Source organism: Dipodomys spectabilis, unplaced genomic scaffold, assembly GCF_019054845.1.
Source record: "Dipodomys spectabilis isolate Male_0828 unplaced genomic scaffold, ASM1905484v1 ptg000002l, whole genome shotgun sequence".
Classification (NCBI taxonomy): Eukaryota; Metazoa; Chordata; class Mammalia; order Rodentia; family Heteromyidae; genus Dipodomys; species Dipodomys spectabilis.
This window is the reverse complement of record NW_024870679.1, coordinates 40991625-41014642: the sequence shown is the minus strand read 5'-3', so window position 1 is coordinate 41014642 and position 23018 is coordinate 40991625. Positions and strand designations below refer to the sequence as shown.

The following is a 23018-nucleotide window of genomic DNA, read 5'->3' as shown; positions in this document are numbered from 1 at the left end:
TGGTCCTTTACCACTTGAGCCACACCTGTAGTATTCTTTTCTGTGGGTTGTGGAGCTAGAACACAGAGCATAGGTGCTGTCCTGAGCTTTTTTGCTCAAGGCTAGCACTCTACCACTTTGAACCACAGTGTCACTTCCAGACTTTTGATGGTTAGAGATAGGAGTCTCTCATGGACTTTCCTGCCCAGGTTGGCTTCGAACTGTGGTCCTCAGATCCCAGCTGCCTGAGTAGTTAGGATTACAGCTGTAAGCCACCAGAACCAGGCTTATGACTGTTTGGTGGTCATTAGTGTAATATGTATACTCAGGCTGGCTCTAACCTTGAATCTCAGATCTGCATCCTGAGGAGTTAGGATTATAGGTATGAAGCTCTGGCACTTGACTCCTCCAGAGGATTTTTTTTTCCTTTTGTCAGTTGTGGGGCTTGAACTCTGGGCCTAGGCGCTATCCCTGGGCTCTTCAACTCAAGGCAAACACACTCTACCACTTGAGCCGTAGTGCCACTTGCGGTTTTCTGGTGGTTAGTTGGAGATAGTCTCACACTTTCCTGAGCTGGCTTTGAACCAAGATCCTGAGATCTCAGCCTCCTGTAGCTAGGTTTACAGGTGTGAGCCACTGGCACTCAGTCAGAGGGTCTTTTATTGGAACCAATGTGGCCAGCACAGGTATAATTAATTCACCAGGACCCTGGCTGGCAGGGGCAGAGATGATAAGCTAGGACTGTCACAGAGTGGGTATACACTTACCTACAGAGGCCTAGAGCAAGGACACTTAGGTTGCCCTTGCCATTTCTTGGGCACTCATCACATAGCATTTTGTTACAATTTGTACTTAACCCAAACCCCACAAACAGGGTGATGGGCAAGACCAGTTTAGTTGCCCATGAATGAACAGGGGAAAGAGAACAATTTACGGTTTTTTTTTTTTTTTGTCCATCGTGGGCCTGAACTCTGGGTTAGTGCCCTATCACTTGAGCCACAGCGCCACTTCCGGCTTTTTTTTTCCTGCTTATGTGATGCCGAGGAATTGAACCCAGGGCCTCAGGCATGCAAGGCAAGCGCTCTACCACTGAGCCACCTTCCCAGCCCCAACGTTTTTTTTGTTGTTGTTTCTTGAGAGTGTCTATGTAGCCCAGGCTGGCCTCAAGCTCATGTTCCATACCCGATTCCTGAGTAGTAGGACTGCAGGTGTGTGCCAAGTTCGGCCAAGTTCCTTCTTTTGCCTTCCTCATAAATCATGTTCTTTACATTTAGCAGGTCCTCTCCCTGTCCTGATACATGTGCTGTGGGACTAAGCCTCATGCCCTTTTGTTCTATTGAGCGTCTGCATTTCCCATAGAACCACCTACTGATGTTCTACCTCTGCTTGCCCTTTTGCAGGGTCTCTTCCACCTCAACAGTATCACTGTCTTTACTAAAAGTACCATTTTATTCTCTAGCTTGTGACTCCAGAAGCCAGTGGCAATCTTTTAAGATGGGGTCTTGCTATATAGCTTAGGCTGGCCTTGAACTGACAATCTTAACTGCTGTGCTACCCAGTTTATTTTCCTTAGTGAAGGAAACCCTCCGATGCACTATATGATCACCTTCCTACCTAGCAAAGGCAGCTCATTGCTGACAAGGGAGGGGAGCAGATGCGGATTTGGAATAGGAAATGACCACAGGTCAGGAGATAAACAAGTAAGGCAACAGACTTTATTTAATGTGGTGTAAAATACAATAAAGTCCCTGGCTGTTGTAAATACCAAAAGGGGACATCCCCTCCCCCCAAAAAGAAGCTATCTGCACAAACAGGTCTGGGTGTGGACAGGCTGGGTAAAGAAAGCGGTTATGAGGACAGAGGCAGCTCCCAGCTGTCCAGGATGACCACCTTTTGCTGTGCAAGGTGGGCGGGCTATAACAGACTCAGCAGGCCACCACAATAGGGGTGAAGGTTAAACACCATCTCTACAGAAATAACATTCTTATGGCAAGTGCCTGAGCTCCACCCATGGTCCCAATACCTCATGGAAAACAAAAAAAGTGCTATGGACATAGCATGCGTGAAGCTCCCAACTGAACAAGTCCTGACAGCCAGCTACTATACACAGAGTAAGGGCCCTGGAGAAAGGCTAATGATCCAAAAAGAAAAAAAAACCCAAAAAACCCAAAACCCAAACCAACACAGCTCTTGGTCCTGAAATTGAGGTCACACGCGTGGGACTCACCTGGGTGAGGAAGGCACTGGCCCTCACTCGCGGTCGGCCATCTCCCCTCTATCTGGCCCAGATTCCTGGGCTGACTTTGAAAAGGAGAGCAGCTGTAGTGATTAGGAAGATTTGGTCAGTGGAGATCAGATCCCTGCCTACAGATTGGCCTGGAGCTGAGCCAAAGTTCTCGGGCCACCTGCACACTGACCTCCCATCCACCACAATGGGGACCCTGCCCCTATCCCCGTGTTTAAGAGGTAGCTGAAGTGAGGCAAGGGCCACGGAGGCCTTTCTGCATCCTTCAAGGGGCACCTCTATAGCCTAGCAAACCCTGTGAGGCTGGCAGCTTGTGTTCCTTATCCGGGCACAGGCTGGGAGAGCGAGATGGCCTTCCTGGAGCAGGAAGAGGCAAGGACCATGCCCAATACAGGGGGATTTTGAAGAGGGGAACATGAAATACTTCTCCATAGGAGGGCAGACCTCAGCTAGGATGGCAAAATCTCGGCACTCATACTGTTGCTGGGGCATCTTGGATGAATTAAGGATACGGGAGGGCATCAGCAAAGTTTGAAATAGACCAGTGGTGCATGCCATTGGACAAAGGCGGTGATTATTTTGCCAAGTCTGGTCTAAGTCAAAATGTGATTCAGATTATAACATTCTTCCTGAACCTATTTATTGGGGGAACTTAAGGGCTAGTTGTGAGAAATGAAAGGACTTGCAGGGCAATGATCTAGTTCAAACACATCAAGAGACAAAACCCACTTGGTCCAATCTTGATTTGTGGCTCCTTTAGCTCACGGAAGCTAAGACCCAGCAAAAGATGGGCACCATACCTCTAGGCCTGCTTGCAAAACCCATTTCTATAGCCCCAGAAAATTCTCTGTGCAAAGACTGGCTATTGCCCTGGCAGGTGTGCAACAAGAATTTTGAGCAGACAGACCTGCTACATATAGAACACAGCAACGGATACAGGGGGAGTAAGATGGACACACAAATACCTGCAGCCATTCTGTGGATTTCCTGGGCCCAGTCTATCACTCAAGTTCATTCCTTAGCTGTTGGACAACAGCTGAGAGCTCCCACATAGAAAGAAACAGAATCTCAAGGAGGGCTCTGATTTCTTGGGCAAAGGTGCTAGCAGGCAGCACCAGGACAAACCTCAAGTGCTGCTTATTTGGGTGGGGTTTAAAATGGGCAAGAAGCAGAAACTGACCCATAAAGCCAAGGGGACAAGTGGACCTGGAACCCACCAACTGCTTCATGGAGAAGGTGATGGCAACACCGCCACCTTTGGTGGCCTCTCAGGATTGAAACCCATAGGCAAATGAAGGCAAAGCCATCAGAGCCTTTTCCTTTCTCTTAATCTTATCTTCCCAAACAGGAAACCTCTTGGCAGCAACATGACAGAAAAGCCAGGAGGGTGGAGCACTGGAGGCCAGGCACCTGAAGCACTACTGCAGCGCCCTGCTTTTCCTTCCTTAGAAGAGCAATACAAACTGTCACATGCAAAACAAAACCGTCAGACAGATCCTTTGGGTGATCTCTTGTCAGTCATTTGTGCAGGCTAGAGGCACCTGTGAATGATAAGGCTACTGAGAAGCAACATTGGCCTGGTCCTGGTACTGCCAGAGGTATGGGGAAGTGGTGCCCAAAGGCTCCTGGCCAGTGCACCATCTCACGCAGAAACATCCTCCAGGTTCCTTGTCCTAGGCAGGAAAGCAGCTCAACCGCCAGCTCTAAGCACCCTCCGCCCGCAAAAGGCTCTGCCCAGGGACATCGTTCCGACTAAGAGGAGTAGCAATGCCTCCAGGGGAGCTAGGAGAGTCCAAGCTGCCCAAGCCCTGCTCACAAAAGAATGGAGTCCAGACCTGGGTGTATAGCTGTCACAGCTCAAAATGGCTAGGAGGGGTCGGAGCCTCAATTCAGGCAGGGAAAGGCTCAAGTCACCTGACTGCCAGCTCACTGTGACAGGAGCTACTGAGGACCTCTCTTCTGTTAGACTTCAGCTCACAGCAGAGCCGCCGACTTCATTTAGCATCACCCCAGCGCAAGCCCATTGTACACTTACAAATGTACCCGTGGCCTTGCACATGTGCCCCATGAGTGTAAAACTGACCCATAAAATCCAAACTTGCAAAGTGTCAAATGCCAGCTGGGTCAGAGCACCCTGGTCTCAGGGCTGGGAGTGGCGTACAGGCTATGCCTGGCTGGGTTGCTGCTCCCCTCCCAGCATACCCTGAGTACCAGGAAGTTCAGGCTGTGGCAGAGGTGGGTTCTTGGGGCCCTGTTTGACCTGATGCTTCTGTGCTCAGCCCTCCTGGGCAGGCAGGAACTTCTGTGGCCCTTGGGGAGTTGGGTGTTTGAGCCACAGGCCCCTTGCCACCCTGCTCCTTAGAGGTAATAGTAGCCTCTGGCCTCTGTTCAGGGCCAGTGTCAGTGAGGAGACTTTGACTGCCAGCACTGAGGTCCTGTACCCTCTTGTTCAGGTCATTACGTTCTGTCTGCAGTGCCCGGCACAGCTTCTCCAGCCGCTGGATTTTCACTTGTAAGCCTTCTAGCTCTTTGTCCCGAAGTGTCTTCTAGGGAGAGAAATGGGGCCTTTAGTGCCATCCCAGAAACCCCTAGTACAATGCTACACTTGCTGGGAAACACTTTCAGCAAGGCTAGCAGCAGCCACACCAAAATGTCGAAAAATGTATCTTAAGTTGGCCTTTCTGATACACAGTCCCGGTTTATGGAATGCTTTGGCTGTCAGCTGGGAGTAGTGTGGTCCAGATAGGGGCAAGGCTTGGAAGTCAAAGTATTCCCCTAATTATCTACCAGGTTACGTTGGCAAAGCACTTGGTGTCTGAGAAGCAGGACTACACTCAGATCTCTGTCATCTGGCAAGCTGGTTTGTAGCTGCTTCTCCAGTGTCAGTTCTGTCCTTCCATACTGAAGCCCTCTGAGCTGTTCTACATGCATTTCTGGCAACCCTGTTTTTTTTTCCTGCTTCTTGTATCACTTCTTCCATTTGCTCCCTTGGGCTTCCCCATAGTCCTACTGCAGCGTTGACTACCTCCCAAAGGCATTACCTTTGGACTTGGACAGATATGCACAGGAATGCCAGCTCCACTTCCTGGCATCATCAATGGGGAGGAGGGAGATGAGAGGGCTGAGAGAGCCTGATATACAGGAACTGTATCCCTAGCCCCATTCTGTTTACCTCCTCAGCCATCTCGAGCAGGGCCTTGTTGCTACTCTCCCATCGAGACCGGTACATGGTAGTTTCTTTCTCCAGCTTCTTGATCTTCTTGGTCATCTGGGTTACATGACAGATGGAAAGAAACAGAGCTGGGTTATCTGCACATCTGTCTCTAAGGTGGGTAACAATCTCTTTTGTGCCACCCACCCACCCACCCACCCACCCACCCACCCATCCATCCATCCATCCACCCACCCATCCATCCACCCACCCATCCATCCACCCATCCATCCATCCAGAAGTCATAAGCTAAAAATCCACCAGGGCTGGGGGTGGGGGAGAGGATATGGGAGGCAGCTCATTTTGGCTTTAATCCCAAGCACTAAACATGCAGGAACCAATTAAAAAAAAAAAATCAAACCAAACTGATGTCTGCTATCAATCAACTCCTCTCCAGGGAAAAGGCTCATTTATTTTTATTTTTTTGTCAGCTGTGGGGCTTGAACTCAGGGCCTGCCACTGTCCCTGAGCTTTTCCCCTTAAGGTTAATGCTCTACCACTTTGAGCAAAAGTACCACTTCCAGTTCTCTGGTGGCTAACTGGAGAAAAGAGTCTCACTGACTTTACTGCCTGGGCTGGCTTCTAACTATGATCCTCAGACCTCAGCGTCCTGAGTAATTAAGATTATAGGTGTGAGGGGCTGGGAAGGTGGCTTAGTGGTAGAGCGCTTGCCTTGCATGCATGAGGCCCTGGGTTCAATTCCTCAGCACCACATACGCAAAAAGAAAAAAAGCCGGAAGTGGCGCTGTGGCTCAAGTGGTAGAGTGCTAGCCTTGAGCTGAAGAGCTGAGGGACAGCGCCCAGGCCCTAAGTTCAGGCCCCACGACGGGACCCAAAAAAAAAAAAAAGATTATAGGTGTGAGCCACAAGTGCCTAACTGAAAGGCTCCTTTGATAGCAATCTGACTGTGAAGAGCTCCCATGAAGTACCCATAGGTAGGTGGCTTTCTGAAGGGAGAGCCCCCTCTGTGAATGAAGTGACTTGTGCCTTGAACAGGCACACTTGGCCTGGACCATCATTACCTTTTCCATCTCCTGTTTGAATGTGGTGAATACCTCGCTGCTTTTGGAAAGTGTGTTCTGGAACTCTTCAAACTTTTCTGTGTACAGGGCGAGCTGGGTGAAGAAGCACACAGGTAAGCTAGAGTCTTTGGAAGGCACCTCTGGCCAATTCACATCTTTCCTGACTCAACAATTGTACCACGATACCATTTTCTAATAAATAAAAGCAAATACATGGAAGGAAATAATCTAAAATGCTAAAATGCTCCTGGAAATAGGAGTTTTGAGTGCCTTCAACATATTAAGACCCTCATCTCTCTTTGCTGTTTTTTAGTGCTGGTACTTGAGCTTAAACTCAAGGCTGTTCTTTAGCTTTTGTTCAAGGCTAGCACTCTACCACTTAACCACAGCTTCACTTTTTTTTTTTTTTTCCTAACTTACTGCTAGTTAGAGATGAGTCTCATGGATGGACTTTCCTGCTTGGACAGGCTGTGGCTTTGAGCCATGATCCCCAGATCTGTTTCCTAAGTAGCTAGGATTTCAGGCATGAGCCACCAGTGCCTAAAAACTGAAAACAACTCTGTGTACCTATCTTTACAAAAGCACACATTTCTGAGCTAGGAATGAAATCAGTCTTGCTCCTTGGTCACCCATCATTATAGATACTGCCTAAGGACAGCGAGAACAAAAGCTCATGGAGCTAGCTTCCCAGCGACTGAGGCAGAGCCAGCTCTGGAATGATTGTCTGTGTCATTCTCTACACAATGGGACCCAGCCAAATCTCATCTCACCTGCTGCTTCAAGTGGATCTCCTGCTGCTTCATCAGCTCACACATCCTCTGGGACTCCACCGCCTCTTTCAGGAGCTATTTCCAAGACAGACCACCGGACCCTCTCAGAAGGCCCCAAGGGCTATGCTTGGCCTTCTCAGCCCATGGAAGCTGAATGGTCTGACTGCTATCTGCTATCCCCATCCCATGTCCTCACATCCCCCACCCCAGCCCTGGGGTCTGAGCCTCACAAAGTCCTTCTCTCGCTGGTGTCGGTCCTCTGCCTCCTTCAGCATTTCCTGGGCCTGCTGGAGCTTGGCATCCACTAGTTGCTGCTGTAGGTCCTTGTGTTTGAAGACTTTGTCGATATGCTGTGGGAAAGGTGGAAGGAGGGGTCTGCTTGTCAGGAGGGAACCCCACTCTGTCTCACCTCCATCTGACAGGCTGAACTCCTATGTGTCCAGCAGGATGTGAGCCATGTTCCTGGAAAGCCAACTTCCCACTTTACCTATTTCTCTCTTAGTGAGTTAGACTTGGGGCAAGCACAGGGCTTATAGATGAAACGAGTTTCTAGAAAGCCAAACACACTCAGACCTTTTGACATCCAGACTGACTAACTCAAGGAATTATCAGGCTTCATTTTTGCAGTCCTATTCCTTTGGGACCAGGAACAAAGGGCAAAAGTACTTCTATAAACAAGCTAACTCAGCTGATAGAGATGCATATTACTCTTCTGGTCTTGGGGCTTGAACCCAGGCCTGGGTGCTATCCTTTTGTGCTCAAGACTAGTGCTCTAGCGCTGGGAAGTTGGCTCAGAGGTAGAGCGCTTGCCTTGCATGCCTGAGGCCCTGGGTTCGATTCCTCAGCACCACATAAGCAAAAAAAAAAAAAAAAAAAAAAAGCCGGAAGTGGTGCTGTGGCTCAAGTGGTAGAGCATTAGCCTTGAGCTGAAGAGCTGAGGGACAGCACCCAAGCCCAGAGTTCAGGCCCCACGACCGGACCCCCCCCCCCCAAAAAAAAAAACAAAAACAAAAAAACTAGTGCTCTCTCTACCTCTTGAGCCACAGTGCCACTTTTGGTTTTTTGAGTGGTTAATTGGAGATAAAGAGTTTCATGGGGACTTTCCTGCCCAAGCTGACTTTGAACTGCAATCCCCATGTCTCAGCCTCCTGAATCGCTAGGATTTTTGGTCAGTCATGAGCCTTTCACTCTGGGCCAGGGTGCTGTCCCTCAGCTCTTCAGCTCAAGGTGAGCGCTCTACCACTTGAGCCACAGTGTCACTTCCAGTTTTCTGGTGGTTAATGGAGATCAGAGTCTCATGGACGTTCCTGCCCGGGCTGGCTATTTTTTTTAAAATAGTGCTGGTGATCAAATCCAGGGCCTTACACATGTTAGGCAAGTGCTCTATCACTGAGTCACATGCCCAGCCCAATTTGTCATGTCTATAGCTGAAGACTAAACTTGCAGATCCTAAAGAATAGTTATTCTGGTTGCTAAATGAGCCTTGGGGGACCTGGAGAGAGTGAGAGAGTGAATGGAGAAGGTGATGGACTCAAGTGCTTTATCAAGGGAAAATCCCAGCTAGACAGGTGGCACATGCCTGTAATCCTAGCTACTTAAGAGGCTGAGATCTGAGGATCATGGCTCAACGGCAGTCTGGGCAGAAAAGACTGTGAGGCTCTTTTATTTTTTGTTGGTCAGGGGGCTTGAACTGTGGGCCTGGGTGCTGTCCCTGAGATCTTCAGCTCTCAAGGTGAGTGTTCTACCACTTGAGCCACAGTGCTACTTCTGGTTTTATGGTGGTTTATTGGAGATCAGAATCTCATGGCCTTTCCTGCCCAGGCTGGCTTTGAACCGTGATCCTCAGATCTCAGCCTCCTGAGTAGCTAGGATTACAGGGGTAAGCCACTGGCGCCCGCTACTGTGAGGCTCCTATCTCCAATTAAGTACCAAAGTAAGCCAGAAGTGAAGTTGTGGCTCAAGTGGTAGAGTGCTAGTCTTGAGCACAAAAGTTCAGGGTCAGTGCCAGGCCCCAACTTCTAGCTCTAGAACCCCTCCCCCCCAAAAAGGGAAAATCCCCTGTGTTTTGTAAAATAATGGACATAGTGACTCTGATTTCTTCTTTGGAAGGGAAAGGGGAAGGTGTTATGAAGACAGTTCTAGTCCTCTATGATCTAAGGTTCAAAGGCTCAGAGAAAGCAGGTGGGAACACCGGAACCCAGTACAAGAGGATGGTAAATAAGAAGCTAAAGGGCCTGGTGAATCCACATCTCCCAAACAGGCAGCAACAAGTCCTTTCTTCTTTGGGGAGAAGAAAAAAGATACTCAGATTCTTGGGGCTGGTGCCTCACTTTATTGGCCCAGAAAGCCTCCATGTCTCTCAGGGCTGAGAGACAAGTCAATTCTCAAACAGAATGTGTCATGAGTGGGCTTGTTTCCAGATGATGAAGAGTGGTCAGGGAGTCTCCTCTATTCCTTGCATCCACATGGTGGCCATACTTGCCTGTGAGCAAGGTCTAAGGGCAGGCCTTTCCTGTCTTAGCCTGGCCCTAGGAAAGAAGCTGGACCAGAGAAATCCTCAGGCAGTCCTAAAAGGTAGCTGTAGTGTTTCTCTTCTTGTGGCAAAGACAGACCCAGAACAACCAAGTGACTGGCATGGGGGACTTTAAAGACTCGAGTGTCTTAAGAACTAGCCAGTGCTAGCTAAAGAGGTGATTCCAGGCCTTTTCAAGGGGCAGAAGCAGCAAGCAATTAATGGACACAGTCCCTAGAGCCTATCACTGTCCACAAATCCAGCATGTCCTCTGAAATTCCAAATTTTAAAAAGCTCTCAGGACTAAAGTTGTCAGAAGCTGGCAGCCAAACTTTACCTATACCATTGTGAGTCTCAACATTTTACTGTTAAATATTAATGTATCTGAATATGAGGCATTGCCCTGAGGCCTGGATGGGACAGGCACACATCACCATTCTAAAATCTGGATGCATCTAATTCCAGCAGATACCTGACCCAGGCATTTGAGACAGGTGCTGTGCACTGTGTGAACTGAGTTCCCCCACAATTTTTTTTTTTTTTTGGTCGGTTGTGGGGCTTGAACTCTGGGCCTGGGCGTTTTCCCTGTGTTCTTCAGCTCAAAGCGAGAGCTGTACCACTTGAGCCACAGCACCACTTCTGGTTTTCTAGTGGTTTACTGGAGGTAAGAGTCTCATGGAGTTTCCTGCCCGGCCTGGCTTAGAACCATGATCCTCAGATCTCAGCCTCCTGAGTAGCTAGGATTACAGGCGTGAGCCACCGGCACCCAGCTCTATTTTTTGTTGTTGTTGTTGCTTATGGAGCTTAAAATCAGGGCCTGGGCACTGTCTCTGAGTCTCTTTGTGTTCAAGGCTAATGAGCTCTACCATTTTGAGCCACAGCACCACTTCTGGTTTTTGAGTGGTTAACTGGAGGTAAGAGTCTCACTGGGGGGGTGGGGGGGGGGTGGGGGGGGGCTGGGAAGGTGGCTCAGTGGTAGAGTGCTTACTTTGCATGCATGAGGCCCTGGGTTCAATTCCTCAGCACCACATAAAAAAAAAAAAAAGAAAAAGCAGAAAAAGCCGGAAGTGGGGCTGAGGCTCAAGTGGTAGAGCGCTAGTCTACAGCTGAAGAGCTGAGGAACAGCACCCAGGCCCAGAGTTCAGGCCCCATGACTGACAAAAAAAAAAAAAAAAGAGTCTCACTGGGACTTTTCTGCCCAGACTGGCTTTAAACTGCAATCCTCAGATCTCAGCCTCCTGAGCAGCTAGGATTACAGGTGTGAGCCACCGGTGCCCAATGGTGAATTACTTCTCCATTACCACAATCTATGAGGAAGGACAAGGAACCTAAAGGGTCCTATATTGGTGCTGAATACATGTGTGAACCATGTGCTACCCATGGCTGTTAGCCATAGACCTCACCTCCTCGCGTAGCTCATACTGCTCAATCAACTTCTTGAGCCTCTCTGCCAGCTCCATATTCTCTTGGCGCAGCTTGGAATTGCGTTCATTATGCTGTTCCATCTGTAGCTGAATGTCATTGAGTGTCACCTGGAAGTGTGAGGTCACCTCCTTGCGCTTCTCCTCCTCCTCCCGGGCCCGTTGCACACCTTCTTCCTGGGCAGAGAAGCCAGCACCATCATTCACTGCTCCCCACCCAGAGTGTCAACAGCCCTCCCTGCTGCCAAAACAAGGAGCAGACAGCCAGACTCCAAGATGTCATGAACTACACTCCTACGTCAATCAAAAGGGTTTTTTTTTTTTTTTTTTGGGGGGGGGGGGGGTCCAGTCCTGGGCCTTGAACTCAAAGCCTCGGCACTGTCCCTGAGCTTCTTTTGCTCAGGCTAGTGCTCTAACACTTGAGCCACAGCAGCACTTCTGGCCTTTTCCGTGTATGTGGTACTGAGGAATTGAACCCAGGGCTTCATGTATGCTAGGCAAGCACTCTACCACTAAGCCACATTCCCAATTCCATCAATCAAATGGTTTTAAGGGAGCTCTTGCCCTAAAAAAATGCATGCTATTCCAAAGCAGTGTGGCTTTACCGAAGACTTCAGACAAAATATTCTTGTTTTTTTTTTTTTTGTCAGTCGTGGGGCTTGAACTCTGGGCCTGGGCGCTGTCCCTCAGCTCTTCAGCTCAAGGCGAGCACTCTACTACTTGAGCTACAGCGCCACTTCTGGTTTTCTGGTGGTTTACTGGTGATAGGAGTCTCACGGTCTCTCCTGCCCGGGCTGGCTTTGAACCGCAATCCTCAGATCTCAGCCTCCTGAGTAGCTAGGATTACAGGCGTGAGCCACCAGCGCCCGGCAAAATATTCTTGTTTAAATGTGGTTTTATGGAAACAGAGCTATGGCTCAAAGTAGTATAACACTAACCTTGAGCAAAAGAGCCCAGGGATAGTGCTCAGGCCCTGAGTTCAAGCCCCAGAACTGACAAATAAATAAATGCCTGGGTCCCTCCCAGAGGCCCAGTTAATTTTTATTTATTTATTTTTTTTTGCCAGTCTTGGGGCTTGTACTCAGGGCCTAGGCACTACCCTTGGGCTCATTTTGTTCAAAGCTGGCACTCTACCACTTGTGCCACAGCACTACTTTCATCTTTTTTCTGTTTATGTGGTACTGAAGAATCGAACCTAGGGCTGTGTGCATGTGAGGCAAGCACTCTATCCCCCGCCATGTTCCCAGCCTGCAGTTAATATAATTTTGTAATACCCTGGGCTCACAGGGCTATGCAGAATTAAGCACCAGACACTGCTGGTGGGGAGTACCCTGTCTCCTTACTGGAAGACAACCTGAAAAACCGACCACAATTTAAATTCTACGTAAATACCCTCTGACCTGTCATTTTACTTCCAAGATTTATTCCACGGATGTATCCTGTGGCCAGGGACACATAAAATAAGAATTCTCACTGCAGCTCTGTATGTCATAGTAAAAAATTAGAAACAACCCAAAAATACCTCAACTAGGACACTGATAAAATATAGCATGCCTACCCATCAATGTTGTTCAAAGGAATGAGTGAGCTGAAGGCAGTGAAGTGAAGGCTGACGTAGTGAAGTGCCAGCCTAGCAAGTGAGATGCCAAGGACAAAACAATGGGGCAGTTTATAGAACCGATACCTGTAATTCTAACTATTCAGGAGGCTGAGATTGGGGAAGTAATATGAAAACAGCCTAGACATAAGTCTGTGAGCCTCTATCTCTAATTAACCAGAAAAATGCCAGATGTGGAGGTGTGGCTCAAGTAGTAGAGCATTAGCTGTGAGTGAAAAATATCAAGTAAGAGTGTAAGACCCTGAGTTCAAGCCCTAGTTCTGATACAAAAAATTAAAAATAAATACGCATGAAGAAGAAAGTTAAAAGGCTACATTTTTTTTTTTTTTGGCAATACTCAAGGCCTTGTACTTGCCTCTTTCATATGGGATTATACTTGTTGAGATGGTATCTAACTCTTTCTTTGTTGGTCGTGGGGCTTGAACTCTGGGCGCTGTCCCTCAGCAATTTGGCTCAAGGCTAGCACTCTACCACTTGAGCCACAGAGCCACTTCTGGTTTCCAGGTGGTTAATTAAAGGTAGATTTTCCTGCTTCTTTTTTTTGGTCGGTCGTGGGGCCTGAACTCTGGGCCTAGGCACTATCCCTCAGCTCTTCAGCTCAAGGCTAGCGCTCTACCATTTGAGATACAGCGCTACTTTTGTTTTTTTTCTGCTTATGTGGTGCTGAGGAATCGAACTCAGGGCCTCATGCATGCAAGGCAAGCTCTCTACCACTGAGCTACCTCCCCAGTGCCCCGGCTGGCTTTGAACCGCGATCCTCAGATCTCAGCCTTCTCAGTAGCTAGGATTACAGGTGTGAGCCATCGGCGCCTGGCAGCATGACATTCTTATGAGTTGTTGGGATCTTTAATAGATGGGCCTAGTGAGATCCAGTCTCTCCCCTTCCTTTTGTTTTCCAGCTATAAAATGAGTGGGCTTTATTTTGCCATGCACTCCTGCCAAAATGTTCTGTGCTACTCCCCAACCAGAGGCCAAAAATCAAAGGCAACAACTGATCATGGACTACTAGAATCTCTAAGACTATGGACCAAAATAAACTTTTCTCTTTAAAGTTGATTAACTCAACTTATTTGTTATAGAGAAGACGACTGACTAATACACTAGGACTGTATCTGAGAAATACCGAGTAGTTTTTGTTAGCATCTTACCTAATCTAATGTAAATACAAGTCAATGGGCTTGAGTGCCTCTCTTAAAGGCTAAGCATTATGGGTGCTGGGCATACAGGGCCTCTTGCATGCTAGGGAAGTGCTTTACCACGGAGCCTCAATACCAGCCCTGGAAAGGTATATTTCTATATTGTGAGCCTACTGGAAGGAAAACCCCCCAGATGGGAGAAGGAAAGCCAGGCAACCGCTGACCTACCTTGAGGGAGCGGTTGTGTCGCTGCAGTTCGCGGCACAGGCTCTCCAGCTTGCTGCGGGCCAGGATGGCCTTGCTGTGCTCACCTCGCAGGTGGTCCTTCTCCTGTACCAGCTGGCTCTGCTTCTTTTGTAGCAGCTTCATCTGCTTCTGTGAGTTCCGGTGCTCCTCTAGCTGGGGACAGAAAGTGCAGTGAGTACCAGGGACTCTACTTAGTTGAGCAGTGTCCTCTTCCTCCGGATGGGATCTCACGGCCTGATAAATTGCTACAAACTCCACACTAACTCAAGGCTTCATTGTAGGGATACAGGAAAGGATAATCAGTGTGTGGGTGTCACAGAGCCAGCAGACCCCAGCTTCTAGCTTAGCTCCAACTATAGAGACAGAGCTAAGATACTTCAGACTAACTCATTACACTCTAGGGTGACTACTTGCTGAACCCTCCTCTGACTCACTCATAGTCCCCATAAGTCCCTCTCATTCCTTCCAGAATTCATTATCATTTTCCCTCATCATTCTTGGCTTTTGCTAAACCATTTTTCTCATTTCCCTGGAAACACCAAAAAACCTAAAGGAGTACCAGCATATTCTCTTATCCAATAGTCCACATGTCCTCTCCTGAATCACAGCCCAAGACATGGTCTCACTGAGGTAGAGTCCTGTGTCCTGCAGGGTGGGCCTCAGATTCCCTCTTCTACTTAAGGGTATCACTCCAGAAACTCATTTTCTCTTCTTTTGCACTGGCAATCCTTCCCTGGCCAAATCCTTCTAAAATGCAGTTTCTCTTTTCATATTCTCTTTAATTCTTACAAGAATTTCGTAAGATAGACATAATCCCTTCTCCCTCTCCATTTTGTGCCAATACTGTGGCTTGAAGTCAGGGCCTAGATGCTGTCTCTTATCCTTTTTTTGCTCAAGGCTGACGCTGTACCACTTGAGCCATGGTTCCCCTTCCTGGTCTTTGGTGGTTAATTAGAAAGAAGAGTCTCATAGACTTTCCTGCTCGGGCTGGCTCTGAATCTTCATCCTTAGATCTCAGCCTCCTGAGAAGCTAGGATTACAGGCATGAACTACCAGTGTCCCTGTATTTTGGAGATGCATAGAGAAAAACTTGAGGGAAAGACCATATGGTATCTGGGACTCGGGCCAAGGAGCTTGGACTATTTTACCTGGAAAGCATTGAGAGATTTCTTTCAAGGAATGTGAAGTTTCTCCTTTTTTATATCTCATACTGTCAGCTCTAAAATGGCTGGCTGGGAATGGAATTTTGATTTAATAGATGGAATAAGGACTCAGAGAAAAGATGAGCAGGAAGTAAGCCAGCCATGTATCTTGCCCCTGCCATACCCCACCATAACCCGCTGACTTTCCAAAGGCTGGAAGGGAATCAGCAGAAGAGGGCACTGACCAGTTCAGCATACTTCTTGCACAGCGCAGCCAGCTTCTCCTCCGGTGTACTTAGCGTGTTCAGTGTCTGCATCAGCAAGGTGATCTCCTTACCTGTAAAACACAGGGAACAAAAAGCATGCACCTCCTTCTTGGGGTCCCCTCCAGGCCAGGACCCACACGTGTGAGCTCTGATGCAGCATTACTACTGAACAAGGTGCTTCATGAGGCTTGGAACCAATTTAATCTTTTTACTTTAAACTAAAATTTTTTGGTCTTTTTTTCTTTTCTTTTTTTTGAGGGTCAAGGGGCTTGAACTCTAGGCCTGTGCACTGAGCTCTTCAGTTCAAGGTTAGCACTCTACCACTTGAGTCACAGCGCCACTTCTGGTTTTTCTGGTGGTTAACTGGAGATAAGAATCTCATGAGGGGGGGATGGGGGTGGGGTGGGAAGGTGGCTCAGTGGTAGAGTGCTTGCCTTGCATACATGAGGCTTTGGGTTTGATTCCTCAGCACCATATAAGCAGAAAAAGTGCTCTGGTTCAAGTGGTAGAGCGCTAGCCCTGAGGTGAAGAGCTGAGGGACAGTGCCTAGGCTGAGTTCAGGCCCCACGACCAGTAAGGAAAAAAAAAAAAGTCTCATGGATTTTTCTGCGTGGGCTGGCTTTGAACCGTGATCCTCAGATCTCAGCCTGAGTAGCTAAGATTATAGGCATGAGCCACTGGTGCCCAGCTTTTTTTTTTTTTTTAAAGTACTGGAGATTGAACCCAGGATGTTGCATTTGCTAGGCAAGTGATTTGCCACTGAGCTACATCCTAGCCCACAACCAATATAATCTTGCTATCAGTGCAGTACCAGCAATGTCCATATGGATGTTACAGACTACATTAAATGAATGAATTGGCTGGGCACTGTTGGCTCATGCCTAGCTACTCAGGAGGCTGAAACCTGAGGATCATGGTTCAAAGCCAGCCTGGGAAGAAAAGTCTGTGAGAGGTGAGATCCCAAAAGGAGTATGCTTATGTCTCCTGGTCTCAGAGAAAAATAACTTTTTTTTTTTTTTTGGGTCCAGTCATGGGGCCTGAACTCTGGGCCTGGGTGCTGTCCCTCAGCTCTTCAGCTCAAGGTTAGCATTCTACCACTTGAGCTACAGTGCCACTTCCAGCTTTTTTCTTTTTGCTTATGTGGTGCTGAGGAATTGAACCCAGGACCCCGAGCATGCAAGGCAAGCGCTCTACCACTGAGCCACCTTCCCAGCCCCAAATAACTAAACTTCTGTCAACAGATATAACCAAATAGTAAACTTAAAATGAATATTACACACACACATATATATGAATATATATATTAACATATATAAATGAATATTCCACACACACATATATGTGTGTGTGTATGTGTGATCCCAAGGTTTACCAAACAATAACAAAATAAAAGTGCCTTTTAAGCTAGGACAGGGAAACAGTGGACTAGGACATGGGTACAATATCACTTAACCTAGATTGTTTTTTCTCTCCCCCATCTTCCTAATGTTAGGGAGCGTTCCATGTGCTTCCGACCAGTCTTAGACCAGGTTTCTAATGTGTCAGTTAGCTTTGAAAGGCCCAAACACATTAGCATAGAGACTTCAAATAAATGATTATCAGGTCAAGTCCAATCAATAAGTGGGTTCTGCTGGGCTAATACTACTTTAGTTGCCAACTAGTTAGGCTGACAGCATGAAACTAACACCCATGGGCAGTAAATCTTTTGGATGAAGTAGGCCTTCTCTTGGTTCTTATAAGGACTCATGTCTAGCTTGCTTATGTAGGCATTTGTTTTCAACCTTGGTGGTCCAATTCTTTTATTATAAAAGCATGGAAAGAATGAGCCAGAGGGGAAAGGACATGACCAAGGTCATATTGCAGGTTAGAAATGGTGATGGCGGCCGGGCGCTGGTGGCTCATGCCTGTAATCCTAGCTACTCAGGAGGCTGAGATCTGAGGATCGTGGTTCAAAGCCAGCCCGGGCAGGAGAGACCGTGAGACTCCTATCTCCAATAAACCACCAGAAAACCGGAAGTGGCGCTGTAGCTCAAGTGGTAGAGCGCTCGCTTTGAGCTGAAGAGCTGAGGGATAGCGCCCAGGCCCAGAGTTCAAGCCCCACGACCGACAAAAAAAAAAAAAAAAAGAAATGGTGATGGCTAGCACAGGAGTCTATCCTCCAACTCTCCACTTTCTTTTTTATTTATTTATTTATTATTTTTTTGGGTCCAATCGTGGGGCTTGAACTCTGGGCCTGAGTGCTGTCCCTCAGTTCTTCAGCTCAAGGCTAGCACTCTACCACTAGAGCCACAGCACCACTTCCGGCTTTTTTCTTTTTGCTTATGTGGTGCTGAGGAATCGAACCCAGGGCCTCATGCATGAAAGGCAAGCGCTCTACCACTAAGCCATCTTCCCAGCCCTGAACTCTCCACTTTCTGAACTAGAGAAGGTTGGATTTCAGCCTGCATTTGCTCCCACTGCTAGGAGGCCTTGCCTAATGACTTTCATATTTCTACATAGGAACAACACACCCCTGGACTTTAACTACAGAAACTGCCTGAGAAGTTTCTTCTGAATCCTGTGGGAGGAAGCTAGCCCATGGAACAACAGGTCCAAATTCCACCTTCTTCCCCCCCAACTCTCCCCACTGTTAAGTCTTATAAGTAGCTGATGGCTCTCACCCAGACCCTTGGCTTTCTTCTTTTCCTGTGGCCTTCGGTGGTCCCGGTCTACCACCTCATCACTTGCTCGGATCTCTTCTGTGCCTGGTTCTCCCTTGGAAATTTCTTTTTCACCATTGACTATCGGGGTCCCTGGTTCAGGTTCCCCATTCCTTGCAGCATAAGTTCGGGCCTTCTCTGCTTCTTTGGGTTCAGTGGGCTCACCCTGTGTTCCATCCTCAGCTGGGGTTCCCTGATTGTTGTCCACACAGTATGTACTCAATATGTCTTCCAACTGACGGCTCAACTCCTCCGAGACATCACAGAGGGCGCCAGACTGAGCTGCTTTGGCTTGGGCTCCTATAAGGAAGCATAAAGGTGAAGGGAAAAGATGGTTATACTACTGCCTGGGTTGCCTAATTTCTTTAAACCTCAGTTTACTTACTTGCAAAATGATGTAACCATTCCTTACTACTAACCAAACATGTCTGTTTATGAACATAAAGCCAATTATGTAAAGCATCCAGGATGCTGGGCTGGCATGTAGGGAAAGCTCAACTTCTAGTCCATTTCCTTCGCACCAAATGCCACATTTTGTTATTGATACTTTCAGAAATATATTAAATATGAAGGGCAATGACCCACCAGTGACTGAGGTGTTCTGGTTTTGCTGGGGTTGGGGTGTCTCACTTAGCTGTCAACAGATTTAACCCTGCCAAAGCCTGACCCAAGAGTTATATTCCAATGCTAAGGGTAGGAGGCTCTACCGCCGCCCCAGGAAGCGTGGGGGAGGGGGATCACAGAGGATGGGCATTGCTTCCTCTCATTCGCCATTTCATCCTTCCTGGGTCGGCAGGGGCCTCATCCTCTAACTCCAGAAGCCAGGCCAGTACCACAAACTCCTCCCTCTGCCCGCTGGAAATGCAGAGCTGGCACACACACCGTCGGTCTTCCCGGGAGCCTGGCTGGTGGAACCTTCAGCTGCTGTTGCAGGAGCCAACGTGCTGGGCCGCCCCTGGGTTCCCTCTGGTCCGGCTTCCGGTTGACCTGGGTTGCTTTTGGGGTGGGACTGTTTGGCAGGCCCGTTCTTTTTGTCTTGGTTCTTCATTGTGATATGCAACGCTGGGTAAGAAGCAGATCCTTTAGAAACAATGACAACTGCAAACTATCCAAACTTCCAAATTCTTCGCAGCTGGGATCAGAATTCCCAACACCAGGCGCACAAAGCTTCTTCAAACAAATTGGCCCAAAGGCCGGACGGAGCCAGATACTGCGTGTCTCGGCGAGTCAGGAGACTTGGGTGCCTCCGCGGGCGGGCTTTCGGGACGCGACTCCTGCAAAGGATGAGAAAAGAGGCCTGCTTTCTCCGCAAGCCACTTTCCGGCACTACACGACCTCCTACAGCAGACCGAGCGCCGGCATTGGCTCCGGGCCGCAGACTGACGTGGCGGGACGCTGGAGTCGTGATCCCTCCCTCCCCCCCCCCACCCAGGGCCGAACCCCACGTGGGCCCCCGCGCGCTCACACACACGCCCACACCCACGCCCCGCGTGCCCTCCAGCCGTGCGGCACGTCTGCGCACGCGCCAGACATACCCCACCCCCACCCCCGGCCCACGCGCGGAGTCAGCGTGCTGCCTCGGCTGGCCTCTGCATTCCAGTCTACATACCCCCCCTGGTGGTCTCGTCCCACCAGCCGCCGCTGGACGCACCAAAACTCCGACGTCCGTCGGCGTTCCCGTTCTGGCCTCGCACCGGAAACCCAGAGCAACCGCTGCCTCCAGTAGTGCCGCTCCTACAGCAGCCAATCAACGGTCGTTGTTGGCGCTGAGCTTGCTGGGAAAGGCCAAATGAAGGCGGGCACGGCGGCGGGGAAACAGGGAAGGACTACAGTTCCCTTCATGCATCGGGTTTGACCACAAGTCCCAAGATGCAATAGAAAGGGCTTTAGCCTAGGACCTGGCTACTCAGCAGGTTCCAATGGGCTAAGCAGGTTCCAATGGGCTAATCTGCCCATACGCTCTCGTTAGTCTTTCCTTCTCCACCCCCAGCCTGGAGAATCCAAAATCAGCCCCTAACCTCCTACTTCTGCATTTTCTTTCTTGGACGCCTTCATTAAAACAACAAAAACAAACAAAAACTAATTTGTGTGCCGGTTCTGGGGTTTGAACTCAGGGACTGGGCGATGTCCTTTAGATTTTTCTGTTTAAGGCTGGTTCTCTACCACTTAAGCCATACTTCTACTTCGGCCTTTTTGGTTAATTGGTGATAAAAGAACTTTCCTTCCTCAGGTCGGCTTCGAACCTCGAAGCTTAATTTATATATATGACTCTTATCTAGGAACTCTGACAATGAGGGAAGAGGAACAGTGCTGGGTCTCGTTATCGGCGTTCCAAGTCCTCCTTAGCAGAATCAGTAATTCTTTGTGGGACTGGATATTCTTTCCCTTATCCCAAAGGACGACTGACAACCATCTTTACTTGCTACTCCATCTTCTATGCAGAAGCAATAATCATCTCGCAGGATTTCCGTGAAGCAGAGTCCAAGTAAATTGTCAAAATAGGTTATTTCTTACCTATCTCTAGTGCAGCATTTAGTCTTTGCACTGAGAATCTAGCTTGGGGCAGGCAGATTCACTACACAGTCCTATTTGCATATAGGCTAAAATTGAAAACATCTTTAAGCTTTAAAAGGTCTTGGTTCTTCATTGTAATGTTCAATGCTGGAGCAGATTCTTATGAAATAAATTGTTACCCCAAGTGTGATCAGTTTTTTCCCCTTCTCTGCTGGTGCTAGTAATACCAGGAATTTAACTCAGGGTCTCATGATGTTGCTTGGCTTTCTTGCTCAAGGCTGGCACTTTACCACTTGAGCCACAGTTCTATTTCTGGTGTTTTGCAGGCTAATTGGAAATGCAGGTCTCAAGGATGTTTGTTCAGGTTGGTTTCACACCATGATTCTCAGGTCTCAAATCTCGAGTAGCTAGGATCACAAAAAGGAGCCATTTGCGCTTGATTTGTTCATCTTTATTTTTGGTGATAGTTTCTTACATACATGTGTATCTCAATTTGTCAGTGTGCTTTTTTTATTTTGGTGGTACTGGGGGTTTAAGCCCAAGGCCTGCTTCTTATGCAAGTGCTTTACATTTTAGTTATATCAAAAGCCCTTTTTGTTTTTCAGGTAGGTTCTCAATTTTTGGACTGGGTCAGCTTAGGATTCCAATTCTCTTATCTCCAAATCTTGCCTATAGAGGATTATAGGTGTGTACCACCATGCCTATCTGTTGAGATCTTCCTTTTGCCATGACTGGCCTTATTCCACTTCCCCATTAAAATATACACTTTAACTTTTATTAGAGTCTCTGGGACTACAGGCATATGCTATGCTACAGTGCTCAGCTTGGTGTAATTCCCATTTCTATCATTAAACCAGTTTGTGCACTTCTAAAAAAAACCCTTTGTGCACTTCTAAAGCCAGTTAGAGTTATTCTAAACCAAATGAGACAATTTAGAATTTTCAACAGGTTTTTATTTTTCTTTATATCTATTACAGTGTTTGAAACCTAAAGAAATACATTTTCTCTTCAAATTTGGATGTGTATATAAATATCTTTTGTCTGGACTCAGCACACTCAATGCCATGGTTTCTTGGCCTATGTCTGCTCTGAAATCATCAAGCTTCGTCTATCTCCCCAGGGGCCCTGAGAATATGAAAAATAGCCAGAATTTACAGTTCTTAGAAAAAATAAAAGCCAATGGGGTCTGGAAAGCAAAACTGATGAGAAGGATTCAATTCACTGTCCTTAGTGGGAAACACAAACTGTTTTTGATGGACATCCTGTCTCTCAGGTGGCTGAGATCCCATATCCCCTTCCCTTATTAAGACAAAAAGGGGGCATTTCAATAGAAGCTGGCTAAAAAGGCCAATCCCTACCTCCTGGGCCTGAGGGTTCAACTCAGAGTATCAACACCTAAAGCACCTCCAAGCTAGAATTTCCAGTCCATGATCTGAGCTGTGAGTTCCTTCACAGCTCCCTTGAACATGGCATGCAGCTCTCTCCCCACACCCAGGAACAAAATAAGAAAATGAAAATCAGATTTCAGTAGGAGAGCAGAGCTAATGTGTCACATAGAGGTTCCAGCATGTTCTAATGTAGGCATTCGAAGTCAGGCTGGCCTACAAATAGGTAGGCAGGCTCACACCCCTGAAAACAGCACACAAACCTTTCTCCTAGGATATTCTGCGTCCCTGTTTAACATTGCTTCTCACAGTCAGCTTTGGCCCTGCACGTGGACTAGGCCTTCACAAAGCCCAATGTCTTCTCAAAAGAAAACTAACCGTTTTAATTCAGAGATTTGGTTGGTTTTGACTTCAAACTCTTCCCATGCCATCTTACTAGGGGTGGGCCAGAGACAGAAATCATTTATGACGGCCTTGACCCCACAGCAGAGATCCATACAGGGCCAAATTGTCAGCTTGCTGGTTTGATAGAAGGATACAAAAGGTAAAACAGAAAACAACAAAAATGCTGATGATGTTGGCCTAAAATGTGTAATACTAAGTGGTCAGAAAAAACCCATTGTGAACAGTCTGTCTCATCCTCACTATCTGGAAGATGGTGTGATTGATCATGAACACTTCCTATGCTCCAATGAAGCCCTGTACCCTTCCCCACCTTGCAGGAAGCCCCAAGCAAGATCTGTATTCTCTATTGTGTCTCTGGAGTACTTGCAGGGATTTAGAGAAGTGCTTCCCTGTTTTCAACCGAAAGGCTTTTATATAGACTCTGAGGCCCACAAAACAAATCCACTG

The 23018-nt window shown here is 47.8% G+C and overlaps 1 protein-coding gene across 2 annotated transcripts; it reads right to left on the bottom strand.

The window, feature by feature from the left end:
* Nucleotides 1-1680: 1680 nt before the first annotated feature.
* Nucleotides 1681-19995, bottom strand: Txlna (taxilin alpha). Of its 2 annotated transcripts, none has more exons than XM_042680535.1 (11): nucleotides 19877-19995; nucleotides 19150-19541; nucleotides 18229-18567; nucleotides 15548-15639; nucleotides 14143-14313; nucleotides 11143-11337; nucleotides 7458-7577; nucleotides 7228-7302; nucleotides 6458-6550; nucleotides 5397-5492; nucleotides 1681-4770 (listed from the first exon to the last, which is right to left on the bottom strand). In XM_042680535.1, the coding sequence occupies exons 2-11, from the start codon at nucleotides 19313-19315 to the stop codon at nucleotides 4444-4446; spliced, it is 1674 nt and encodes a 557-aa protein (XP_042536469.1). In that variant the 5' UTR covers nucleotides 19316-19541; nucleotides 19877-19995; the 3' UTR covers nucleotides 1681-4443. The 2 variants fall into 2 exon arrangements, with proteins under 2 accessions (XP_042536469.1, XP_042536475.1); XM_042680541.1 differs by having other exon boundaries at nucleotides 19919-19935.
* Between the last annotated feature and the right edge of the window lie 3023 nt (nucleotides 19996-23018).